Here is a 25,978-nt window from a genome sequence, read left to right on the forward strand (position 1 = left end):
TAATGGATATTTGTCGGTTAACTTGGACTGGCTGAGATAAGTTTATATATCAAATCTTTCTAACCCACTGGGAACCATTTATTCTTACTCCATCATATTTAGCTCTTAGCATTTCCACTTTTCAATTGAAATTATATACAGTATTCTGGAATTTCGTTCCAAGCTTGCTACTCAGATAGAAAATGTGTTATAACGCCTGGATTTTCATTGGGCAATAGTATTTGATTAAAAGTCTTTTTCTAAAGCTAAGCATCTGTGTTTAATTTACAAAGTCTCAAACTATCAAATGGTTGGCCATAATGTTTATCAGGTATTTATTTGACTAATGGCAAATTTAAATGTTTTGTCCTTATCTAGTAGTATATTCATTTGATGCTTATTTTCTGGAAAATATTGTTGGAAGAAATGTCTATCTGGGTTCAATTCCAAGTGGGAAGAAATACTGTATACTGGAAACATAGAAGCTGCTTTGAAAGAAGGTTTATTGATCAACAATATCACATGGTTTAAGATCCTGGGCAAAAAAGGGCAGAGACACTGAGAATGCCTGGGGTTTATGCCCTTTGTTTGGCTTTGAATTTGAGCTGGTGCTCTGATTGGTTGTCAGCCTCTCATGAGGCCATGCAGGGTTGGTTGACTCTTGCTGGGTGATGATGCAATGAAAAGACTTTGGGCAAATCCTGCTATGACTCTGCCAGAAAGAGGTAGATCTTTGTTATGTAAAATAGACTGGCCCAGGTCTTAATAGCAATGTTCCCTCTAATTTTTTTCCGGTGTGGGCGGAAAAGTATAGTGTCTGAGCGGCACATTAGGTGAGTCTTTTGGGACTGGGCGGCATAGAAGTTTAAATAAACAAACAAACAAACAAACAAACAAATTTTATGCCTGAGCAGCACTATGTATTTTGTCAATAGTTAATGAATCTAGAGGTTCTCAAATTCTGAAAAAGATTCCTAAAAAGATAAACAAATTTATGCAACCCACTTTATGAATAAATTAATGCTTTCACTGGCATAAGGGCTAGGCAAGGAAATATTTTTAAATTTCATGTTATAATATGTTAAATAAAACAATTACAGAATTGTATAACTTAATTTTCAGATATTTATTTTATTTAAAATATGATATTTATGACTATGCTTTGATGGAATGAATGAACTTGCTTACTTTTGTTGCCATCTGAATTTTATTTCTTTATTTGGGGCTCAGTGCTGGGGCAGAACAAGTACCTTTAAAGGTAAAAGTTTCCCTTGCACTCTAGTCTCTAGGGCAAGAGTGGGAAATTAATTTTGCCATGGGGCTGCATGAGAAATTGGGATGGTTTTAGAGGGCCAGACTAATAGTTCTACCCAATACTGTAAAGATCCAGACCCTGGCCTGATCTAAACACCCAGATCCACTCTACAGACCCCTAATTGTTTGCTTTACGGCATCACAGTGCACCACAGTCACTGCGCTGGAGTGTTTGCATGGTTTCTGTGCTCGGCTGCTCTCGGTAGGAGGTCGGGGTCCGCTCCAGTGCAAGGATGAAAGAGCTCACCGCGTCTGCCGGGACTCCTCATGATTCATCAGGAAAGCAGGAACCGGAGGAGTCCCGGCAGATGCAGTGAGCTCTTTCATCCTTGCACTGGAGCGGACCCCGACCTCCACGGACCACAGATAGCGGGTGGGCTCGTCAGACAGTGGGCGGGCCGCCCCTTGCCCAAGTCTGCTCTAGGGGGTGCTGCTCATCTCCGTTTAACCGCTGCACTGCTGACCTTTAGATCGATAAGCTCAGTCTTAGCCACTGAGCCACCATATCCCTGTAAGTACCTTTATTTAGCCAAATTTGTCTTCCTGTGTCATCCCTTAGAAAAGCCCATTTCTTACATATACAGTATCTCTCTCTTGCTCTTCATTTTTTTCATTCTGGCTACGACAGGCCTCTGCCATTCATCCCAAGCCTTGAGAAAATCTCCTAATTGTCACCTTCAAACTGCGGCTTCCCATGTTCCTTCTCAGATGTGAGGCTCACTTGGGCTCAGTCAGGTACAAAAGGGAACTCAAGCCACGGTTTTCAGGTCGCTTTTTCGCGGGCGCCTGAGAGGACCTGCCACCTTTTTTCCCTACGCAATGAGCGCTGGCACCTCCTTTCCTGCCATGGTTTTCAGACTCCTTGTGGATCTGGGAAGCCCTGCCACCCCCTATGCGGTGAGTATTGGCACTTCCTGAACTCAGCTTTGCTTTTGGGCTTTCACGGGACAAACAACAAAAATTTTCCTTCCAGAACTCAGCGCAGGATGGACTCGAAAGTATCTAGAACAGCGCTTTCCAATCTTGGAAACTTTAAGACTTGTGGACTTCAACTCCCAGAGTTTCTCAGGCAGCTGCCTGAGGAACTCTGGGAGTTGAAGTCCACAAGTCTTAAAGTTTCCAAGATTGGAGAGCACTTATCTAGAATAAGCGTTTGGGATCTCCGTATGCCAACTGTTAAAAACCCATTCGTTCCCGTCACGGACCGATCATCAGCCCTTAGAAACAGCGACTTTATCTTGTCAGAGCAACGCGTCCGACGAAAACCACAGGGCGCCATTAACCAACGTCACGCGACGTCCGCTGCGACGGGCCAACGCGAGGAGTGTGACGTGTCAGAGTCCCAGAATTCCGCGCGGGGACGCTTTTACAACCAGCGGGCGGTTCGGCGGCCGATGGTGCCGTATCGACTAAGCCAGGTAATTCCACCTCCTCGCGCTCCCTCGCCCCTCCAGCCTTTTTTTCTCCCGGTTGCCCAGCAACCGGAGCAGCCGCCAGGCGATGCGCAGGCCCTCAATTGAGAGTCTGGGCCAAAAGGGTTTAGTGCTGTGGACGCGTTGGCACGCTTGGGTGGATGTCGCCTTCCTGGATGACAGTTGTCGGTGCCTGGAGAGCCTCCCGGGACGCCATATAAGCGCTCCCCTCCTGCGAATGACAGAGACCCGTGGCAATCATGGCAGCAAAGCCTCGCTGCCGTTTGTTGTGTCTTCGTCCGCTTTTGGGGGTTCCAAAATCCTTCCGACGGGGTTCGAGAGAAAAACGTGTCCTCGTCAGTTGGCGTGTCGCATAACCCGAAGGAAAAAAGCCGTGACGGCTCTTTCTAAGCGGAGAATCCCCTAAAGTTCAGGGGTAGGCAAAGTTAGATCTTCTATGACTTGTGGACTTCAACTCCCAGAATTCCTGAGGCAATCATGCTGGCTCAGAAATTCTGGGAGTTGAAGTCCATGTCATAGAAGAAAACATGAAGAACGGTTGCAGGAACTGGGAATGTCTAATTTAATGAAAAGAAAGACTAGGGGAGACATGATACCAGTGCTCCAATATCTCAGGATTTGCCACAGAGAAGAGAGTGTCAGGCTTTTCTCCAATATACCTGAGGGTGGAATAAGAAGCAAGGTCCCTTCCAACTCTATTGTTAAGAGCCAGCACTAAAAATTAAATTTGGCACAGAATATGTAGTCTACCTCTTACCTGGTATGTGTCACCAGCATCATAAAACTCCTATATTTATTTATTTATTTATTTATTTATTTATTTAATTTTTATTTATTTATTTATTTTGTCAAACTATTATAGGATGATAATTTGTACAAATAAAACATTAGATAAGTAATGATAAAAAGTAACAAAAGAAGACAATAGGACAGGGACGGTAGGCACAGTGGTGCGCTTATGCACGCCCCTTACAGACCTCTTAGAAAGGGGGAGAGGTCAATCGTAGATAGTCTAAGGTTAAAGGTTTTGGGGTTAGGAGTAAAAACCACAGAATCAGGTAGTGCATTCCAGGCGTTGATTACTCTGTTGCTGAAGTATTTTTTGCAGTCAAGTTTGGAGCGGTTGACATTTAGTTTAAATCGATTTTGTGCTCGTGTGTTGTTGCGGTTGAATGTGAAGTAGTCGTTAACAGGTAGGACATTTTGGTATATGATTTTATGAACTATAATTAAGTCGGAACAGAGACGACAGAGTTGTAAGTTGTCTAAACCAAGAATTTCAATTCTGGCGGAGTAAGGTATTTTGTTGTGAGAAGAGGAATGAAGGACTCTTCTTGTGAAATATTTCTGGAATCTCTCAATTGTGTTGATGTCATATATGCAATGTGGGTTCCATACAGGCGAGCTGTATTCTAGGATTGGTCTGACAAATGTTTTGTAAGCTCTTGTTAGCAGTTTAAAATTACCAGAGAAGACGCCGCGAAGGATTAGGTTAACAACTCTTAAAGCCTTTTTGGCAATGTTGTTGCAGTGGGCTCTAGGACTTAGGTCATTGGTTATGAATGCTCCAAGGTCTTTGACAGATTGAGAGTTATCAATAAGTTCTATTCCTCCAAGTTTATATTCTTTTAGTACATTTCTGGGTGCAATTCAAAGTGCTGGTTTGACCTTACAAAGTCCTATTTTGCTTGGCAGCCAGGTAGCTGATTTTGTTCTGTTGATTTTTCACATTGTATTACATTACTTACCATTTATTTTCAATATTTAATATATGTATTCATTTACTGCTGGGGGTCCTAACAAATTACAGGTAGTCCGCTTTAATGACCACTCATTCAACAGCTATTCAAACTTAAATGGCAGGACTGAACTACAGGTGCTACAATCAGATATTTTAGTTATGGATTTTGCAGCATTTGTATATATACAGTTTGGTTACATATATATTATACTGTATATATATCTCTGTTTGTAAATGTAAATGTTTGTTCAAAATTTTAAATCTCTGAAAGTTCTTCACCGATTGCTTTGAAATTTTGACACAACGTTGCATTCAAACACATGTTTTTATATACCTACTATTATATAGATATCACACCTGTGACAAGTAGAAACAGCAGCAATGAAGGTGTATACTGTAGTGAATTCATTCATTTGCATAGATGCTCATTCCACTTTGAAATTGCCATTCAACATGGAATATGCAAAGGTCTTGACAGGACCTTTCAAAGGGGAAGATGTCCTCATTCTCCACATTCCTATGATTCCAACGGATATGCCATTTTAATTTAAGAGATTGCAATTCCCAATTCAATTGGCGTTTGCAATCACCATCAACAAAGCTCAAGGGCAATCTTTAGAATTGTGTGGTTTGCTTGGATTGCTTCTCACATGGACAATTATATGGTGTATGTTCTACAGCAAACCAGACTGAGCCACAGCAATGTGTGGCTGGGTACAGCTTGTGTATGTGTGTGTGTTTGTGTGTGTAGCATATTTTTGCTGATAGTGACAATAAAGGGAGACATATTTCAAGCTATTTAGCTCTCATCAGCTAGCCATATTCTTACTGTGATTTGAACCTGGGCAGGCTGCTAATAAGGCAGTAGGTATACAAGGGTGATCCACCAGAAATAAACATGTGTGTGTGTGTGTGTGTGTGTGTTGGCTTTATGTTACCAAGATCTTTATCCACACCATAGGCTTTATCAGCTGAAATTGATTTCAGATCTGGGTTTAATTTTGATTGCTTTGGTGAATTATCTTATTAGATGGAGGAATACATTTCTCTTGTCCCCCCCCCAACCAGTTGAATACATTGTATCCTCCTGATTACATGACAGAGGTGATTTTAAAAGGAAAGATTGTTCTATCCATATCTAAACAGCAAGACATTGATAAGTTGATAAAAAGTCTGATACTTCAAGTGTCTACCTCTAAGCTATTAATGCCTTGAGACAACTGTAGCATCTTGAAATAGATGCAGAATCAAATAAATAAGTAGTATAATGCTTTTAGAATAGGCACCAAAGTAACCATATTCTATTTACTGTTCTGTTTACTTAATAAAAAAAATCCTTGTCATTTTCAACAGAACTGTAAAATCTGAGACAAATAGCAACAAAACTAGAAACACAAACTTGAAAATCACTCTGTAAAATTTATTTACAAAACAGATAGCCGGAGTCTTGCAATCACAATTGAGCCTAAAATTTTCATTGCTGAGTAAGTCTGTTATGAAGTGAGTTTGCTCCCTTTTATGATCATTTTCCCACAGTTGAACAAATAGCTGTAGTCATTAAGTTAATTATGCAGTCATTAAGTGAATTTAGCTTCCTCTATTGACTTTTCTTGTTGGAAACGGGAAGGTCAACGGGATGATCACTTGATTTCAGGACAATGTGCTTATCATAAATACATACCATTGCCAAGCACACAAATTTTGAGTTCATGACTAGAAATGCTGCAAATTGATTATAAGTCACTTTTTTTCAGTTTCACTACAACTTCCAACAGTAACCAAACAAATGGTTATAAGAACTACCTGTATTTTATATTTTTCAACATGCTGAATTTGATATCTAAATGAAATGCCAACAGGCTGAAAAATCTGTCTGTGATTGGGTGAATATCATATATCCAGGAGGATACAATGGTTGAATAGACAACTAACCTAAACATGATATGTTTGTACCTTATTTGTCCAGTTTTTCTTCTCAATATAAAGAACATCCTAACTTGGTACTATTTCTTAAAGCAGTCCCAAATATTTTTAGGTAGCAGCATCTGATCTTCTTCAGAACTACTATTCTTACTCTGGAGAAGTAAAGTTGTATTGTCATGGAACCATGCAACACTAGCTTAATGAGCTGAGGGTCTGTAGGCATGCCATATTTATAGTAGTAAACTTTGGAATTAAAAAGAATTATGTATGTGGCTGCTAAATTGTTCCCAGCCTAAACATTGGAGTTTTAAAGCAAAGAGAAAACTTAATTATTCATCAGATGGGAGCTGTAACTTTATGTGAGAACTGCAATTGTTTGAAATAACAGATATGGACCGTATCTCTCTGGGCACAGTCCATATCTGTTATTTCGAACAATTGCAGTTCTCACATAAAGTTACAGCTCCCATCTGATGAATAATTAAGTTTTCTCTTTGCTTTAAAACTCTAGTGTTTTAAAGCAAAATGTATTTGCTTGTTTGTTAGAATTATTTCCATAATGCTACATTCCAAAATTTTTCCTGGTGATTTCGAATGGTGTTAAAAGAATCATTAAAGGACAGTCATTAAAACTCAATTAAAATATCCAATCAACAGCATCACCTTTCAGCATCCAATCTCAAACATCTCATTTTATAAATACTGTAAAGTGAAACTTGAATATTTCTTAATTACATTTTATGCATTTTACAAAATGCTGCCTAGAATACAGTTTAAATTACTACTATGAATTATTACTAGCAATACCTTTTGTATTATGAATGTTTTAATAAACTGTTTTCAGCATTATAAAGTATAATATATTTAATGACTTGGAACAATGTCTCAAACTAAATCATCTGATAGTGCTGATCATCATATAATGAAAGCAGGAGTGGGGACACTTAGATACATTTCCCCTCTCTCACTTAGATACAGTTCCCCTCTCTCACTGAAATCCCTAAAGTGAAGTGAAATGGTGGATAGAGAAAAAATAGAAAGTAGAAAATATGGTAATAGTGGAATGCAGTATCTTGGAAATGAATATCGTTGCCTAGAACAATAAATTGGAATACTCTTGGTACCATGTATATATGTTAGTGGTTATGTAGTCTTCTCTTTGTGTTTACTTCCAGTTAGAACTGCTTAATGGAATAATTATAGCAAATACTCTAATTTAACCCAGACTGGTAAATTGCCAGTTAGGTAGCCATCCTGGTGAAAAAAAGGAAAAAAAGCTCCAGGCAGCCAGTTTTTGGAAGCTAGAGAACTCAAATGCAAATGATCTTGATAACTACAGTATATGAAAAGGAGTGGATTAGTACAGCTTGCTCTTATTAAATAATGTGGAACTAATTCAGTCTTTTCAACGATGAGGTAATGTTAAATATTAAATGGCATTATGAATAAAGGGAAAAATAAATATAATCTTATTTGTGTGCTCTGTTCCTAGATTTTTATTGTTGGCAATGTCCATTATCTTGTCTGCCTCAGTGGTCCGTGTGAGAGATGGACTCCCTTTATCTGCTTCTACTGATTATGAGCAAAACACAGCTGTACAGGAATGCCGAAAGTACTTTAAAGGTCTTGCAAAGAGACTCACTGAGCTTCCAGACCGATGCACATTACAAGCAGGAAAGTATAACATAAAGTAAGTTTTCTCTGACACGGTATTCTCTCTGCAACATTGCTCTTTATTGTTTCATATAACCTACAAGGGTTATCCAGAAAGTAAGGTTATAAGGCACATAGTTCTTGTGGGGAATGTTCGCGGGGGAAGTTGGTATTACTATCGTGTAGCAGGAAGCCAGTGGAAGAGAACAAGCAGTGCCAGTGGTCAGTAGATCATTGACTAGTGTTGTAGTGAAGGTTAGAGATGAGCATCCTAATTCTGCTTCCCTCCACTTTCTGGATAACCCTCATAGATACATTAGTTACTCTATTAAGAGTGAAGAAGACAACTTTTTGCTACAGTGACGTTTAGAAATTACATTCTTATTAAGAAGCATTCCTACTCAAATCTGCAAATCTATTATACTTACCTGCACAGGGGCTGCCCTTGAACTACTGCCAGAACCAGCTAAAAAGACAGGGCAACCCTTTTGAGCGATGTTATTTATCACAGACTGGATTGCCCTAATGATTTTTGTAGAATTATTTTAAGCAAGATTCTTCTGAGTCCACCTCTGGTGTCTCAAATATTGAATCTTTGCAATGCAAGACCTGGCATAAAAAACTGCCGAACTGCATGGTAACTTTGTTAACTGCAATGTTATCTATGGCAGTACTTATAGTGTAGACTTAAATGTATATTCTATATTATTTAAGGAAATTAACTCTCATGCATCTTAACCCTATATTTTTATTATACCAATATTATATTTTGAAATGTTATTTATAAAGAAAAACCAGAGAAATTTTATAAAGTTTTCCCAGTGTTCGTAAAATGCATCTTCTTTATCGTTTAAGAATAAACTTGATGTTCCAGTCTCTCCATTTTTCTGTACTATTATATTTTTGTAATTCTTTAAAGATGAGAGGGGCAGATAGTATGTTTTTTGTAAGATGAAGTATCCCCTAGGTTAGATTTATATCAAGAAAATAAATGGAAAAATCTGCGTAATTCTGTGTAAGGGAATGTAAATGGCTTCATGCACAATGCAAAGATAAGAATATTCATTGCATCTACATTTATACCCTCTGCATTTGATTGATTCAATCTTACTATATAAATTTCCTGAGATAGTTCTGATAAATTCTTGAAGTTTTAGAAATAAAATATTCCTAAAAAAAACAAACAACTGTATCAGCATAATTATTTCAGCAGTGTTGAATGTAAGGCAAAATTGTCTTAGAATTTTGAATGCATAAGAAAGTAATGGATTAATGGAATTTTTCATAAATAAAATTAATATTTTAATTCAAAGTAATTTTTACATTTTATAATAAGTTCATTTAAAGTCTTTGCTGGATTCTGATGAAGAGGCATCCTTGCTACAAATATATTTCACTTATGGAATGAAATATATATGTAGTTAGTAATAACTAACAAATAAAATATTTTGAAGACCATAGTCTTTATTTATCTATTTCCTCTTCCTCTTTGAAGTAGAAAAACAAATCTTCATTCTTACGTTTTTTAAGTACCATATTTTTCAGAGTATATGACGCACCTTTTCCTTCCTAAAAGAGGCTGATGGTTTGGGTGCGTCTTATACTCTGAATGTGGCTCCCCCCCCCCAGCCCTAACTATCTGCTAATGATCTTCCCAGCTCTTACCTTGCAGGCTCTTTCATTGTTTCTCTCTGCAAAGAAGTATGTTTTCCAAGCCTTAAGTCTTTGCAGGGTTTTTTCCATTGGTCTACTTGCTTTGAATGTTTCTTTCCAGGTGCTAATGATGTTCCCAGGTCTTACTGGCTTGCAAGCCCTTTCATTGTTACTTCCTCTGAATAAAGTTTTTTTTAAAGCCCTAACCAGGTGATAAAATAATGTGCTGAAGCTGACCAGACTAAGGACACTAGCCAGATGATTACCCAGTAAGCAGATTCTTTTTCCTATTTTCCTCCCCCAAAGCTAAGGTGCGTCTTACACTCCGGTGCATCTTATACTCTGAAAAATATAGGAACAAGCGAGATACATATTATGCTACACCCATACTTATCCATCCCCACATCTGCCCTCTTTTTAAAGAATATATTACATATGAATAGGTAATAGCAAAAATTAGTAAAACGTCATTGTTCTGTAAAAATAACATTATTGTTAGAGATGTAGAATATTAGATTCCCCTTATAGAACTATGGAACCATGCTGGGGAGAGTTCAGTTGCTTCTGGGGATACATTCTCTGAATTAGAAATAGTCTGGATCCGAAACATGTCCAGCATACGTTAAACTGCTTCTGAGTCAACAGATTTACCTCTGGGAATCACTCCCAGAACAGCATGATCCAAGAGGAGGTTCAGCAAGATCACATTCTGTTTCTGAGTCAGTGAGTTTTGTCTGCCCTTAATTTATTTTCTTATGAATAGTAATGCTTTCATTAGACTCATCATTATTTCTCTGGTTGTAGTTATGTGTAAAGCCTACCTAAGCTAATCTGTGAATACATTATTTTAATTTTGAAATGTTAAAGACCCATTTTTCCTCCCCCACCAAAATACAGCTTTATTAGTTCCCTGGGAGTGAGTTACATGATGCTTTGCACTGAACATTACCCCAACGTCCTTGCCTTCTGCTTCCTGGATGAGCTTCAAAAGGAGTTCATTACCACATACAACATGATGAAGACAAACACAGCAGTCAGACCTTACTGTTTCATTGAATTTGGTAAGGGGTTCATCACTTTCTTCAAGAACTGGCTTGATGTTGGTCTTCCAAGTGCGTGTTAATAGATTTACTTCAGCATGGTTTACAAAATGTATTTTGCATTCTTTTTATTTATGACATAAAAGAACACAACTTGGCATTAAAATATACATTCGATTTGTTTGATTCGCAAACAATGCACAGTGATCTAAAAATCACTTCCAAATGCCTGACAACAATACCGGTATTATTTCATAGGGATTTGGAGCAGCCCAATGGATCTGTTTTATTCAGGAGTAATTCTCCTGCAGAGATGGAATCCGGATCTTCTACACTTATGAACAAGGAGGAAAAGGTGCTTTAGAAGATCTAGGACAGTGATAGCTAATCATTTTTGGAGCGAGTGCCCAAAGTGTGTGGCCAAAACCCCAAAATGCAATGCATGGGCCAACCCCTGCATGCGCCCCACCCCCATGCATGCACATGTGGCCCCTTGCATATGCTCCACCCCCCCACCGCATGTGCGTGCTACCCCATACATGCATGTACAGCTGCCACGTGTCCTGTGCAAGCGCAGCAGAGACCCGACAAGCTGGTTGGCAGGAGGCACGCACAGTAGAGCTGAACTAGGGTGACAGCTTCTGTGCCCATCACAGATCTAGGAGGTTTAGATTTTTGCTGCCTCTTGCAATTTACCATGAATATGTGATAAATTACATGTATATTGACCTGTCAGTTTCATTAAGAGGGTTACTTTTGACCTAATGTTTAAATAATTTGTGTTAAATGTTTTCCATAGACACATTTCCATGCTATCTCTTGCATTCTGCCATCATCAGCTTTAGCCTTTTTTTTTTTTTATGCCAATTTAAGACACTGGTGATTTATTGTTGATTGAGTACCTGGTTTTATAAAATGTCCTGCTTTGGTATGGGTTCTCAAGGCAATATTTGTGGGAGTCTTCTATGATGCTGCCTTCAAAACAGAAAGTTTATGAAATAGGCAAAAACTTGTGACTGGTTAAAGGCAATTTTAATATCTTTTAATTAAATTATTTTGGAAATGCATTTAATTTCATTGTGTTTGTTTTATCTACAGACCATGATCTTATAGAAGCTTTGCAGTCTAAAAAATCCTATTAATAGGATCTGCCATTTATATGGAATAACCCAAAAAGCAGCCCTTAAAAACAGCCAAACCCTAATTTAACAAAAACAGAGAGCAAAGCCATATTTTCTATTTTTTACAGATCTAAGGCTTAACTTTCATTGCCCTAAAAATTGGCATAATTTATAAACAGTCCACAGTTTTCAGAAACCAGAGGAATGTATACTAAGACATGGGATGACTATATTTCACACAGCTTGATGCCTCTTAAGGCTCTGTGTTCTGCTTATTTTATGACCATCTCACTTAATGCCTACTGTTTCCGTGGGGATGCAGTAAATTTTTTTTATTTCTGTCATATCCTACAGTAATCTGCATAGATTCCTGGTGGTTCCCAACATTAAAACAATATTGAAACCAAGGCAACAATAGTAATAAAGCATTGCAGTAATACAGATGGCATGAATTCCGCATTCCCCAAATACTGTCTGGAAAAGCTTTGATTCTAATAGCTTCTGGAAGGCTATTAGAATGGGTGCTGATCTCAACTCAGTAAGAAGCTATTTCCATAAAATAAAGACTAGCAGAACAACATTGCCTCTGAGCCCTTCTTCAGTAACCGCCATTAATAGGAAGCAGTTAACATATTTTTTGAAGGGAAGCATACCCTGTTGTGCTGCTTCATTCTGCCAGAGGATGTGTGTCCTGGGGTGGATGAGCAAAGAACATCTGGAATATGTGCCAAGGATATAATATCCCCAGCAGGTTCCCCCAAGGCCTAAAATTCATTCCAGTCACTAGCTAAAGAAGTAAAAATTATCAGAAGAGGAACCCAAACCAAGAAAGACAAAGATCTCAGAAAGGAACTTAATCAAAACTTTCAAAGAGCTGCTAGAAAGATACTAGAAGAAGTATTATAAGGACTTCTGTAAAGACATTGAAGGCAGACAGGAGTTCAAAAAGATCTCTGAACTCAGATTTCAACCAATTTCTAGACAGTAGATAGAGCTCCTAGGTAGTCTTCACATGCTGCTCCATGTAAAGTACATTGCAGTAGCCTAGTAATCTGGGAGTAAGTACTTGAACTATATTGCCAGTAATAGTGAAATAGTGTCTGTCACCTCTCAGCTTTATAATAATATCCTCATTTTTTTTTTAAAAAAAATTATTGATAATAAAGGGTGCAAATCTAAGTAAGGTTATACTAGAGTAAGCGCTTAAGATTTAAATGAAATATACTTTTAAGTCAACATGTGTATAATGGCTCATCAAGTTTGATAAGCACAGTAAAGCTTAGGCTGAGAATAAGTAGGTTTTTTTTAATTAAAAAAACACCATTTCACCATCCTTGCATTCACTGTAATGTGTATGTTGCTAACTATTAATTTGTGGTTGTCACGCTGTGCTTATATTCTATAGGAAAATATTCCATGCTATAGGTGATGGCATTCTAAATATTATGACTATGTTATAATTCAGAAAACTGCCTGGGGCTCAGAACAAATGCTTATGAAAACTAAGAAAGTTTTCCGAATTACAAGAAAAACTAAATCAAATGTAATTAATTAATTATATTAGTTGCACTTTCAGGCTTGCCAATGCGTGCAACATTAGTTTATTCATAATTAAAATTGTAGCATTTAATCTTCTGGTGCTGCAAAATTAATTATCCCATGATATACTAGGTAGAAAGCAGCATCAACATTAAAATTTTCCATAGTGGATGTAAGAATTTTAAATAATGAATTTAAATGTGTGTATCTGAGATGTATGTTGCCCATCAAGCTATGGGGTCCCCAGTGACGTCTTCATAAAAAATCTAAAGGGGGTTGCTTTAATTTTATACAGATAATTTTATTCAAAGGACCAAGCAAAGATACAACAATCCAAGGTCTCTGTCAACAAGGATAAATCTTGCTGACATGCAAACAGAAATTAGGCTGAGGCCACCTTACCAGATTTCCCTGTCAGAACTCTGTTCAGCCAATGGATATCCATATGGATCTCTACAAGAAAACAAAGATACAAGAAAAATGTCTCCAGGTGAGATGATGAATTTAAGTTTACTTATTCAAATTTACTTATTTTGGGAGAAAGGTAGAGATTGTTGATTCCTTTTGTAAATTTCATGGCCAACTGCAATATGAGGACTTTGGTAATGTTGGGTTTTGAATGACTTACTCAAGCTCAGATGGGGGCAGGGATCCTGAGCTAGTTGATCAGTGCAGTTTGAAGAACTTTTTTCCCTTGATGTCCCAATGAAAAGTTATTGTTCACAAGGATAATGTCATCACATTGTGAATGATGTGTGTGAGAGAGAGATTTAGGGACCTTGACCCGGAAGAAGATAAGAGTGCTGTCTCCCAGGAAACCATAGATCCAATCAGTCATTATTCTCCCTAAAATCAGAAGATGAGATTGAATGATAATGAATACCCAATCCCTTGATCAGTCTATAGTCGTCATCTATAAGAACTCAGTATTGTAATGGAGATTAAGATTAATTTTAAAGCCTATTTTAATAAGGTGATTTTGACAAGTTGAGTTTCGCTATGTGTTTAAATGAGTTTGATATATTTAAAACTATTCTTCTATCGCAACAGCTTCTCTCCAATTGCATGTTAGTTCTTGGCGAAGCAAAAAAGGCTCTTGCCTTATAAAGTTTGGAAAGAGCACTGGTCAGACAGAAGCGATTTCCTTCTCTAAGAGAAATACCCTTTGTCATTTCTGAGCATTTTCTGACTTTATGAACTACTTTGGAGAGCCTTTTCTGCTGCAGCTGTTCAGTGCCCGCAAGGTAGAATGGCACCTCTCTTTCTAGCAATGTTCCAGCTCATTAACTTCATTGTTGGCACCTTTACACTTCGCTGATTTAGACAGAATGATTTACATATGGTTCATTCACCTTATTGTCCCTCTCTCCATGTTGCCTAGACTACAAGGGGGTTGCCCTGTGTTTTCCCCCCACCCTACATTCAGGTTCTGTCACTTGTAGAATCTCATAATAACACTCGTACACACATTCAGTATGAATTGGCAGTTATTTGTGTGCATAGTTGGCATTTCGTGGAAGCGATGAATATCAGCAAAGGTGCTTACAGTCTATATTCTCTTTGCTCTTTATTTTTGCCTCTTCGTTGCCCTTTCAATCGTGGGGAGAATGGCAGATTTGGAGCTCTTTTGTATCCCAGGAAAATGAAATGCCTACTGGAGTGTGGGTTCCTTGAGGCTCTCTGCACTTGATGGTTTTCCTGCAGACATTTCATTACCACAGTAGGTAATATCTTCAGTGGTTTTATTGCTAATGTCTGCAAGAAAACCACCAAGCTCAGAGACACCCAAGGATCCCCCAGTTCAGAGCTACAAACACTCTTCTATTGAAATTTAAGAGTTTCAACAATTGTCATACATCTTTTAGCTTTCCTCCAATTCATTTCACGATGTTCTGTTTAACAAACCAAATCCATCTTGCAAGGATCAGCATGGCCTGCCATTAGATAAGAGATATCCATATGGTTGACCAAGGAATTATTGACTAGATATGCATAGTAACCTTATTTGGCCGGGGGGGGGGGAGGGGATTTGAGTCTGGAATATTTTTAGTAGTACAGTGGTACCTCGTCTTATGAACTTAATTTGTTCAGTGACGAGGTTTGTAAGTAGAAAAGTTTGTAAGATGAAATAATGTTTCCCATAGGAATCAATGTAAAAGAGAATAATGCGTGCAATCCCAAAACTCACCCCTTTTGCCTTGCGCCACTGGAAATCCTCACCTCTGGACTTCCATTGCCAGCTGAAGCACCCATTCGTGCACTGCTGGGATTCCCGAGGCTCCCCTCACTGGGAAACCCCACTTCCGGACATCCGTTGCCAGCCGAAGTGCCCATTCTTGTGCTGTTGGGATTCCCCTGAGGCTCCCCTCGCTGGGAAACTCCACTTCCGGACTTCCGTTGCCAGCCGAAGTGCCCATTCTTGCACTGCTGGGATTCCCCTGAGGCTCCCCTCACTGGAAATCCCCGCCTCTGGACTTCCATTGCCAGCCGAAGCACCCATTCGTGCGCTGCTGGGATTCCCCTGAGGCTCCCCTCTGGGAAACCCCACTTCCGGACTTCCGTTGTCAGCCGAAGCGCCTGTTCTTGTGCTGCTGGGATTTCCCTGAGGCTCCCCTTGCTGGGATTCAAAGCAGGGCCGGCAAAAATGAAGAGAATCCCAGCGAGGGAAGCCTCAGGGAAATCCCAGCAGAATACATGCATCAAATACAATTTTAACAGCCTGATTTTAGTTATGCATTGGCTAATTGCTGTGTTTTTATTTTGGGAATTTAAGTCTTATGCTGCATAGTTTAGGTACAGTATATTAGTTTGTTACAGATAGTCCTTGACTTAAAACCATTCATTTCGTGGCCATTCAAAGTTAGAATGGCACTGGAAAACGTAAATTATGACCATTTTTCATACATTGTGTATTGTGCATTGGACAAAATAAATAAATAAAATAAAATAAAATAAATCTCCATGGTCATACCATCAAAATTGGAATGCATGCAATTGGCATGTATTTATGACGGTTGCAGTATCCAGGGGTCATGTGAACACCTTTTGCAACCTTCTGACAAGCAATGTCTATTGAAAAGCCAGATACACTTAACAACCATGCTACTAACGTGCATCACCACAGTGATTCATTTAACAACTGTGGCAAGGCTGTAAAACGATGCAAACTTCATTTAACAACTGACCCATTTAGTAACATAAATTGTTAGTTCGGTTGTAGTGATAAGTCGAAGACTACCTGTACATTATTACATCTTGTAGAAATTAAGTTTTTACTCAAGCAAAAAAATAAATAAATATATTTTTCTTTTGGGGGGTGGGGGAAGGCTATATTTTAATCTGCACAATAATTCAGCAATTTCTAATGTGCATTTCCAATCTCTATATTTAAAAGTTGCAAATTGACCACTCATTCCCTAAATTAAACTACCTTTACTCATTTAAAGAACAAAACTAAAAAACTAACATTAACAGGTTTTTCTCAAACGTTAAAGAAAGCTTTTAAAATATTTATAGTATTTTCTTCTCTCTGCTATCAGCCCCTCACCAACGACTGGAACCAGTGACGCTACCGGGAATTGTTTCCTTTCTTCTTAGCCTTTTATGTGCTGCTTTGAATTTAATTCGTGGTTTTCATGCCATAGAGAGTCTTCTGCAGGTATGGTTGTTACATTCATAACTTTGAAACAGGAAAAAAATATTTTGACGATTAAGAGAGTAACTTTATTTTTTTCAAATAACTTAGCGGTGTTTAGTAGAGTAAAATCACTCTGGAATAGTAATTGGATAAGAACATTATCTTTCCCTATCAGGCTGAGTTTGCCTCCCTGAGCTGAAGTGTTTGCCGTTATCAGTTTCCCAGTTTCGTGAAAGAGCAAGAGGGATTTCTGATCCAGACATGTTACAGACATAATTCTCTTTTTCTTTTCCTCTCTTCCCCCTCTCCTTCTCTCCCTCCCTCCCTCTTCACCCATCTTTCTTAAAAGGAAATCGAGGCCATAGAGAAATCTGGAATGGACTATGTTAAATACTCTAAGAGCTGCATTCCATGTTAAATTGTCAAGGGGAGTAGGAAATTGCGTTGCTTGTCTATGTCTCTCACATCAAATAGGTTGACACTGATATGTTTTAAGTTTTAGTACATGCTATTATTTGCTGCTGATTATAAGGGAATTCAGGATGTATTAATCCAGACATATGTGGTATTTCAAACAATTCCTTATGAAGGGATGAGATCTCTTTCTCTCCCTCTTAGAATGCAGACATGCTAAAAAAAACCTCCCTGTACTTTTAAAGATGAGAATGTGTACATAATTGTCCACTTATTAACAAAGGAGATACCTTGATTGCCTTAGTATTTCCTTGTCCAATTCTACCATGGATATTAAAAAGTTAAAAAGTTTGATTTCAAAACTGAATTTATCAATGGAGTTAAATTTCTGCCTTTTGTATTATCATTAAAGAACAATACACGCTCTGGCCATCATTCCAATCTTCCCCTGTGTATTTCTCCCTCCCCTGTAACTTGTCCTGAAAACCTTCAAATATTCCTCTTTTCTCTCTCTCTCGCCCTCTCATATGGAAGAACTCCTTTTTCTGGGAAGTAGGCCAACTGTAAACAATTATATATAATCCATTTGTACTGTGTAGTCATATAAAACACATATGGTGGGAAGGCAGGAATTTTGTTCTGGGTTAAACGGTCAAGCCCATTGCAAAACAAATGTAATTCGGATCTTCTGGGTCCAAATTCCCTGCCCAGGATCTTTAGGTATTCCAGTTGACAGAAAAGTGCTGTGTTATTCTTAGCTCTCTTGCCAAAATAATTGAATTTATTCTCTGAGTTCCATGGCATTTTAGTTTATAATTTTACTTTTTGAGAGCATAGCACCATCTGCTGGCTATATTCTATTTTACATGATTCTCACTGAACCAAACTGTTCTGGTTTAAGGCCAAACTAAATATGAAAACAGCTTGTTTAAAGGCAATATGCAAAAATTATTTAAAGTGGTAGCAGGGCTAGTGTCCAGTTCTAAAATGAAAAAGGTTAACATCAGGCTAACTGCTAAATTTCCCATTTCAACCCGGTCAAGACTTTACATCATCTGTCATGGAAACTTTACTTTTCTCCCAGGCTGTTGATGGAACAGTCTACAGCAGTGGTGTCAAACTCAATTTCACTGAGGGCCGCATCAACTCTTCTACCAGATATTACTGGCAAACATTTATTACTTCATATTCCACTAAATTTTTTATTTATACCCCTTTGTTTAGTAGTAAATTGTTTTTCCAGGCAGAAAAGCTATTTATACTATTGTATTTTTATTATTCAACAAATAATAAAAATACAGTAGCATAAATAATATAATACAAGATCTAACAACAGAGATAAATTTCCAGGATAGTAATGAAATGAAAATTGGGTTTCTATACAAGACTATGTGTACAGATTTATAAATGTATAATATGTAGATAAGAATGTTAAAATACGGATGTTGACCAACTTGAAAATACTTAATTTATATGTGTGTAAATGTATGTTTATATATTGTGTTTGTCTATTTTAAAATATATATATTTAATAAAAAATATTTTAAAATATAAATTTCCAGGATAGTAAATAGAAATGGCTGTCAATTATAGATTGTTGATTGCAAATTAAATTACCCATGTAAAATCTGGCATTAAACTGTAATATTAACAAAGGATGTTGCTTGTTTTCTATCCAGATCAAGCACTTACCTGAGGCCACATAATTGTAATCCAGTCCAATCCAGTCCCCCTGCAGCACTCTGCCAGCCGAAAACTGGCTGCACAGAGGCCCCATATGGCCCATTTTCAACTGACAGAATGCTGAATGCAGAATGCTGCTAGAGGCCGAAGATGCCAAAAACAGGCCGGTCCTTTGATATTCCCAGGCCAGCCTCCCAGGCCAGATTTAAGAACCCCACCAGCTTGAGGGTTGAGTTTGACACCCCTGGTCTATAGGGCTTCAGGAAGAATAACCATGGATGGGAAATCAATTGACTCTTCTCACCTAAATGCTTAATATAGATCTGGCTACTGCTAGAGAAAATTTATAAAGAAGAGGCTACCATGTTTTGTTTTATTTTGTTCCTTGGAAATTATTTTTATTTACCCACCAGTAAATCCCAGGAAGCAGTCAGTAAATGGAAAGAGAACCCAGCTCACTCCTAGTTATTTGTCTAACCTGGTCATGTGATTAGCTGGGCAGATATCGGGACCATTTTAATTTCAGCTTCTAATTATAAGGATCCTCATGTGTCTTAAAATGAAGATGGATGACATCCAATTCATGCTTCTGGTTCCTGATTAGGGAAGGAAACTGCTGCTGTTGATGATGTGCAAGGATATTGTGATACAACTGATCATAAAAGATGTTAACTGCCAAGCTTAATATAGGAAAAACTTGATTGAGTTCTTGAAAAGATTCCAGTATTTAAGAGAGTAGTCTGTCTTCTTTGCACATGATAAAATTGGTTGATTTGAGAATGTTTATTGTGCTCATTTTTTTTCAGAATGAAGAAGATGACTTCAGTTTTGTTATCGCCTTTTTCCTCGGCACAGCAGCTTGTTTATATCAGGTATATGCTTACTTATTTTTAGATGTTAATACCGTATTTTTCAGACTATAAGACACATCTTAGTTTGGGGGGAGGAAAATAGGAAAAAGAATCTGCTTACGAGGTATTCATCTGGCTAGGGTCCTTAGTGTGGTCAGCTTCAGCACATTATTTTATCCCCTGCTTAGGGCTTTTAAAAAACTTTATTTGGAGAGAGTAACAATGAAAGAGCTTGCAAGCCAGTAAGAGTTGGGAACATCATTAGCACCTGAAAAGAAACATTTGGAGCAAGTAGAGCAATGGAAAAAACCCTGCAAAGACTTAGGGCTTGGAAAACATTATTTGCAGAGAGTAATAATGAAAGAACTGGGAACATTGTTAGCACCTGGTTAGGGCTGGAAAGAAACTTATTTGGAGCAAGTTAGAGCAATGAAAGAAACCCTGGAAAGACTTAGTGCTTGGAAAACATTCTTCTCGGAGAGAAACAATGAAAGAGCCGGCAAGATAAAAGCTGGGAATATTGTTAGCAGCTAGTTAAGACTGAAAAAAAAGCTACATTCAGAGTATAAGACGTACCCAAATTATCAGCCTCTTTTAGGGAGTAAAAAGGTGTGTCTTATACTCCAAAAAGTAGTTTTGTCACTGGTCACAGCCCAAAAAAGGCTTTAGGTTATAAGTATTCTCCATACTCTCCACTGGATTTGGTCATTCTGTCCAGATGCATAATAAAAAATGGACCACATTGAATATATTCTTGGGAGACAAAACTAATATACATAGACATTAAACTAGAATGATTACAAAAAGAGAAAATTGAGAGTGAATGGTAGTACAGTGTTCCCTCGATTTTTGCGGGTTCGAACTTCGCGAAAAGTCTATACCACGGTTTTTCAAAAATATTAATTAAAAAATACTTTGCGGTTTTTCCCCCTATACCATGTCATATGTCATCACCAAACTTTCGTCCACCTTTAGTAAATATTTTTTTTAATAAACTTTAATAAAGAAACATGGTGAGTAATAATATAAATGGTTGCTAAGGGAATGGGAAATTGCAATTTAGGGGTTTAAAGTGTTAAGAAATGGCTTGTGATACTGTTCATAGCCAAAAATAGTGTATTTACTTCCGCATCTCTACTTCGCGGAAATTCAACTTTCGCGGGCGGTCTCAGAACGCATCCTCCGCGAAAATCGAGGGAACACTGTAAACCCAGATGACAAAATCAGGTTTTGAGGAGGCAGCATTAGATAAGTAGCAAATACCTAAAATAAAGAATTGTATGTATAGAAATTATCAAAAATTATAAATTTAGAAGAGACATTGACAGTTTTTAAATGTATGGGAACTAAGCTATCAGTCTGTTAAACAAGAGATGAACTAGGATAATAATCACTCAGGGAAAAGTAAAGAAGGAGAAATAGGAAGTAGAAAGATGAAGGGAGAAGAGAAGGAGTGGGGGGAAGTAGGAAGTGAGAGAGAAGGCATAAGGAGGTAGAAGGAAGAGATGCAAAAAGAGGGAGGGGAGTTTAAAGAAAAGAAGAACAACAAACCGATTAATAGAACTATAAAATAGGTACAAAATAGGATATTGATTTAAGAATGATTGATAAAAATGTATAATTGTGTATATTATTGATATATTCTAAGGTATACACGTGTGTGTATGGGTGTGTGTAACATACTTTAGCTGATAATGGGAAGGAAGACTAGTATAGATCTATTTCAAGCTATTTCGCTCTCATCAGCTAGCCATACCCTTACTGGGATTTGGATATATGTATGTATATGTTTGTGTGTGTGTGTATAAAATTGTGGAGAAATTTTTTTTTTTTTAAAGGAATATATTCTTTGGGGTGGTGGAAATATTGCAAAAGCTGTTTGGTGGGTTTGCATTATCAGTGTAAAGTTTTGTTGCTTTTATATGGGTAATTTAAATGATGCATGGTGTGAGACATATTATTTTCTGTTGCAAAGTAAATCTCTTTGAGTGCCAGAAGAGCATTCAGATATAAGATATATCTTCTTTATCTTCACCTCCTTTTGTATAATATCGTATGATATGATGCATGACATTTGATAGAATTACAATTCAAGAAATTATTTAAAACATTTTCGTTAGTATAAAACAAAGTTTTCCTAAACCCTCTAGTTGTACAGAACATCCAGATTCTAATAGTCAACCAAGAGCACTATTATCATCATCTGTATATGGCTTCACAAGACAGATTCTGAAAAGTCTTCACAGTCATCGGAAAGCAAACAGGTCTTTTCTTCCCCAAAAGAATATTGAAACAGGGTTTTTTTTTTCTTTATGTTGAGTAGAAGACTTTTCCCCTTTGATGTCTTTGTACTACAGAATTGAGTAAAACCTACAAGCTATCGTTTAACTATGTCCATTATTTTTTTTCTTTGCAGTGCTATTTGTTTGCATACTGCACGAGCTGGCGGAACATTAAATCTTTCCTAACTTTTGGCTTAATCTGCTTGTGCAATATGTACCTTTATGAATTGCGCAATCTCTGGCAGATCTTTTTCCATGTGACTGTGGGTGCCTTTTTAACGTTGCAAATCCGGCTAAGGCAGCCGCAAGGAAAAGCTCCCGATTACAATGTGTGACGGATGTCCTCTGATAGTTTCACGGCAAACTTCACCCGAACGGTATTCTTCTCAGGACTGAAAAGCTTTGCTGTACGAAGAGAAGTTCCATGCACTCTGAGACACACTAATAAGTCCACAGTGACATTCTTCCTCAAAGATTTTTTTTTTTTTAATAAAAAGGTTCAGGAACTAATTGGGGTACAAATGCAATCCAATGCTGGAGAATACAGTATACCCCAAGGATAAATGAGAATTTGGAGGGCAGCATGAAAAGCTCCATATTCAGAACTCTGACAACGACAAGAATCTGTATTGGACCTGCTTGGCATATTAAGTGATTTCTACAGTCCCAAACCAGTTTTGCCTTTGTGAGGCAAGAGAAAAGGCTGAAATAAAGGGATGGTATTGCATATTAACAAACAGTTCGGTATGAATGAATTCCGAAATGCCAGATTATTGGATTGCACATAAATTTAATGTGTGTCTGCATTTTCCTTAATTAAAACCTAACCCGGAAACCATCTGTTCCTGGGGATTAGTTCTTGAGCCCCAAAGGCCTGCCATCTAATGCTGAGTTAATTATGAACTGCATTAGTACTGCTTTTCCTTCTGCTTTCTTTCATGTGCTTTGGGGGAGAGAATTAGAAAAAGGTTTTATCTGTCCCAATGCATCAATAACATCACCACTTTTTCTCTTTGGTTCCTTATCTAAAGTTTGAAGGTTTAAGAAAAATCAATTTGTGATGATATAGTGGGAGGAGACAGACATTTTCTCTGTATAATGTGAAATCAGAAAATGAACTGAACAGTTGACTAGCTTGGATGCGGGGTAATTTTTAGCCATTTCTCTATCTTACGAAAGTATTTGGAGTGGAAGAAACAGCTTTGGATCATTGCAATTTATTTATTCATATTGTAACAGATTATAACACTGACAGAGCTCTAGGCAGTACACATAATCCTTCCAATTTTCTCATGAATCGCATGACGTGGTCTGAGGGAGCATGTCTTGACCAATGTCACCCAGATGGTTGCTGTGCTTGAAGATGGACTAACACCTGGTCTTCCTTCTAACCACCGTACCTGCCATTGCCAATATATAAACTCCAAGGTGAACCACCTGTGGTAATTAACTTTTCCATCCCCTCCAGACGGTATAAACAGTGGTGAAACCCTTTTTTTTTTACTACTGGTTTTGTAGGCATGGTTTAGGTGTGGTGTGGCTTGGTGGTTGTGTCAGGGGAAGGTTACTACAAATTCTCCATTCCCCCCTCCCTCCACTCTTGGGGGAAGGATATTGCAAAATCATTCCCACCCCACTCTGGAGCCAGCCAGAGGTGGTATTTGCTGGTTCTCCAAACTACTCAAAATTTCCGCTACCAGTTCTCCAGAACCTGTCAGAACCTGCTGGATTTCACCCTGGGTACCAATAACATGGTAAGATGAAGGCTACAGCTATTTTTTCCTGAAATATAGGGATTCAGTGTCTATATTAAGCTTGTTTAGACAAAAAGTAGGCATTGGCATTTAGAAAGATGAGTACAATGAGCTGAATTCCAGATGAAATTAGGAGCCATTAAAGTTCACTGAAATCAATATAGAGGACCTTTAAGTTCATGTGAGATATTATCTCTGACATGCGGGAATGCAAGAACTGTTCAGAGTATTGTTGAATATTGTCCAGCAATTTCTTAGCCTGTGAATGGTACTAATTTCTTAGTTTCTCTGGGTGAATTCTGTTGCAACATAGAGCGAAATGGTGGTTCTCAACCTGTGATCCGTGACACAAAACTTCTGTGTCATGGGAAGGGGTCTGCAAAGGCTTGAATAAATGTTACAATTTAAATCTTAAATCTTGGGGGTCCATGGCCATGGTCTGTGGCCACAAAAGGTATTTAAAGAGGGTCCATGATGAAGAAATGGTTGAGAACCATTGGTTCCAACAAAAGCTATTATTAAAAATTCCTCCTTGCATTCAATTACAATCTCTTATGACATTTGATTTTAAGGAAGAATTGTATTGAAGTAGGTGTGCTGAAAGACAGAAAATGTCCTCAAAACATTGCAAAAGAGATGGATTTATATTTGGAGTAACACCCCCACTAATAACCTATGTCTTTTGGCTTGAATTGCATGTCATCTGCAAGTATTCACAATTGTAGACTGATTCAGTGGATGAAAAAGCCTTTGCTTGGGCTCACGTAGTACATTAAGCCATGATTTGCTGAATCACAATTTAAATAAGCCATAATTGGCTCGGTTGGTATAATACATAAGCCAAAAAAGAATAAATCTTACTATGGCTTGAGTTTATACAAGCCCAATGTCTGTATTTTTGCCCGCAATATACAGTAATTTTCAGTGTTTCATGTATTACTATAGTAATGTGATTATGGTACTTTACGGGACTGCACTAAGCCAGCAATGAAAAGCCAGTACTTTAATGCCTTAATTAAATTTATGGTGGTATGTATTCACTTTCTTAGAGGAGTAAGAAAGTGCAAAATAACTCATGATAAATATTTGATTGAGGACCAAATGATAACAGTGTGTGTTTGTTCCTTTTTCCAGAAAGGATATATCACAGAAAATATCTTTTTGTAATATAAATTTGCCCGCAGCTGTTGTTATCAGTTATTTTCAGTTAAGGATTGGGCAACTTTCATGAATTTTAATTTTTAGTGCCTCCCCTGAATATGAATATCATGTATTGTGGTCAAAGATGAATGCCACTGTATTCAACTATACACGCAGATATCTTTCCACAAAGCTTGGCAGTAGATTTTTTTTGCTCGGATTTCAAAACTGTAGCTAGAAATGCTACTGCATTTATAATCATGCAATACAGTAATTAATGCACATAAATATCATTAAACCAATCAATGTCTAAATGTACTAAAGTAGTCCAATTTAGGGAAAGAAACCATTTGTTCAGGTATCCAGGGTTGGGACTTACCATCTGTTGCTGATGTTAAGTCTATAAAATACTGAAAGATTTCATCATGCTCTGTGATGGCAATACAACCAAATTATGTGTTGTATATGCAGAACATTGCATCTTTATAGTTGTCCAATTAGTGATAATTGATCTTAGCTATTCAGTTTTAGCTACCATCCCAGGCATCTTGGTTGCTAGTTCCAATCAGAAATTTTCTGAAAGTGTTGGAAACCTAGTTTATATCATTTCCTGTGAAACAGAATATTTTATTGCTTGCACACAGACTTGATTTAAAAAGATGAATCTAAGGCTAAGTTTATTCCCCCCATGCTGCTTAGCAGGTTCGCAATATAAGATATTGGGGATTTTTGCTCTGTAGGTAAGATCAGGAGAACAACTTAGCAAAAAAGAACTTTTCTGTTTGATTTCACATTCCTTTTAACACCATTCCACGTGCCTC

The 25,978-nt window shown here is 37.7% G+C and overlaps 1 protein-coding gene across 3 annotated transcripts; it reads left to right on the forward strand.

Moving 5' to 3' along the window:
- The first annotated feature begins 1,606 nt into the window (after positions 1-1,606).
- Positions 1,607-25,122, forward strand: SEC22A (SEC22 homolog A, vesicle trafficking protein). Of its 3 annotated transcripts, none has more exons than XM_070730311.1 (7): positions 1,607-1,804; positions 7,883-8,080; positions 10,594-10,757; positions 13,692-13,886; positions 16,936-17,054; positions 19,937-20,002; positions 22,398-25,122. In XM_070730311.1, the coding sequence occupies exons 2-7, from the start codon at positions 7,899-7,901 to the stop codon at positions 22,596-22,598; spliced, it is 927 nt and encodes a 308-aa protein (XP_070586412.1). In that variant the 5' UTR covers positions 1,607-1,804; positions 7,883-7,898; the 3' UTR covers positions 22,599-25,122. The 3 variants fall into 3 exon arrangements, with proteins under 3 accessions (XP_070586412.1, XP_070586404.1, XP_070586419.1); XM_070730303.1 differs by lacking the exon at positions 1,607-1,804 and adding an exon at positions 2,615-2,711; XM_070730318.1 differs by lacking the exon at positions 1,607-1,804 and adding an exon at positions 2,798-3,486.
- Positions 25,123-25,978: the final 856 nt, after the last annotated feature.

This window comes from Erythrolamprus reginae, chromosome 1 (assembly GCF_031021105.1).
Source record: "Erythrolamprus reginae isolate rEryReg1 chromosome 1, rEryReg1.hap1, whole genome shotgun sequence".
Lineage (NCBI taxonomy): Eukaryota > Metazoa > Chordata > Lepidosauria > Squamata > Dipsadidae > Erythrolamprus > Erythrolamprus reginae.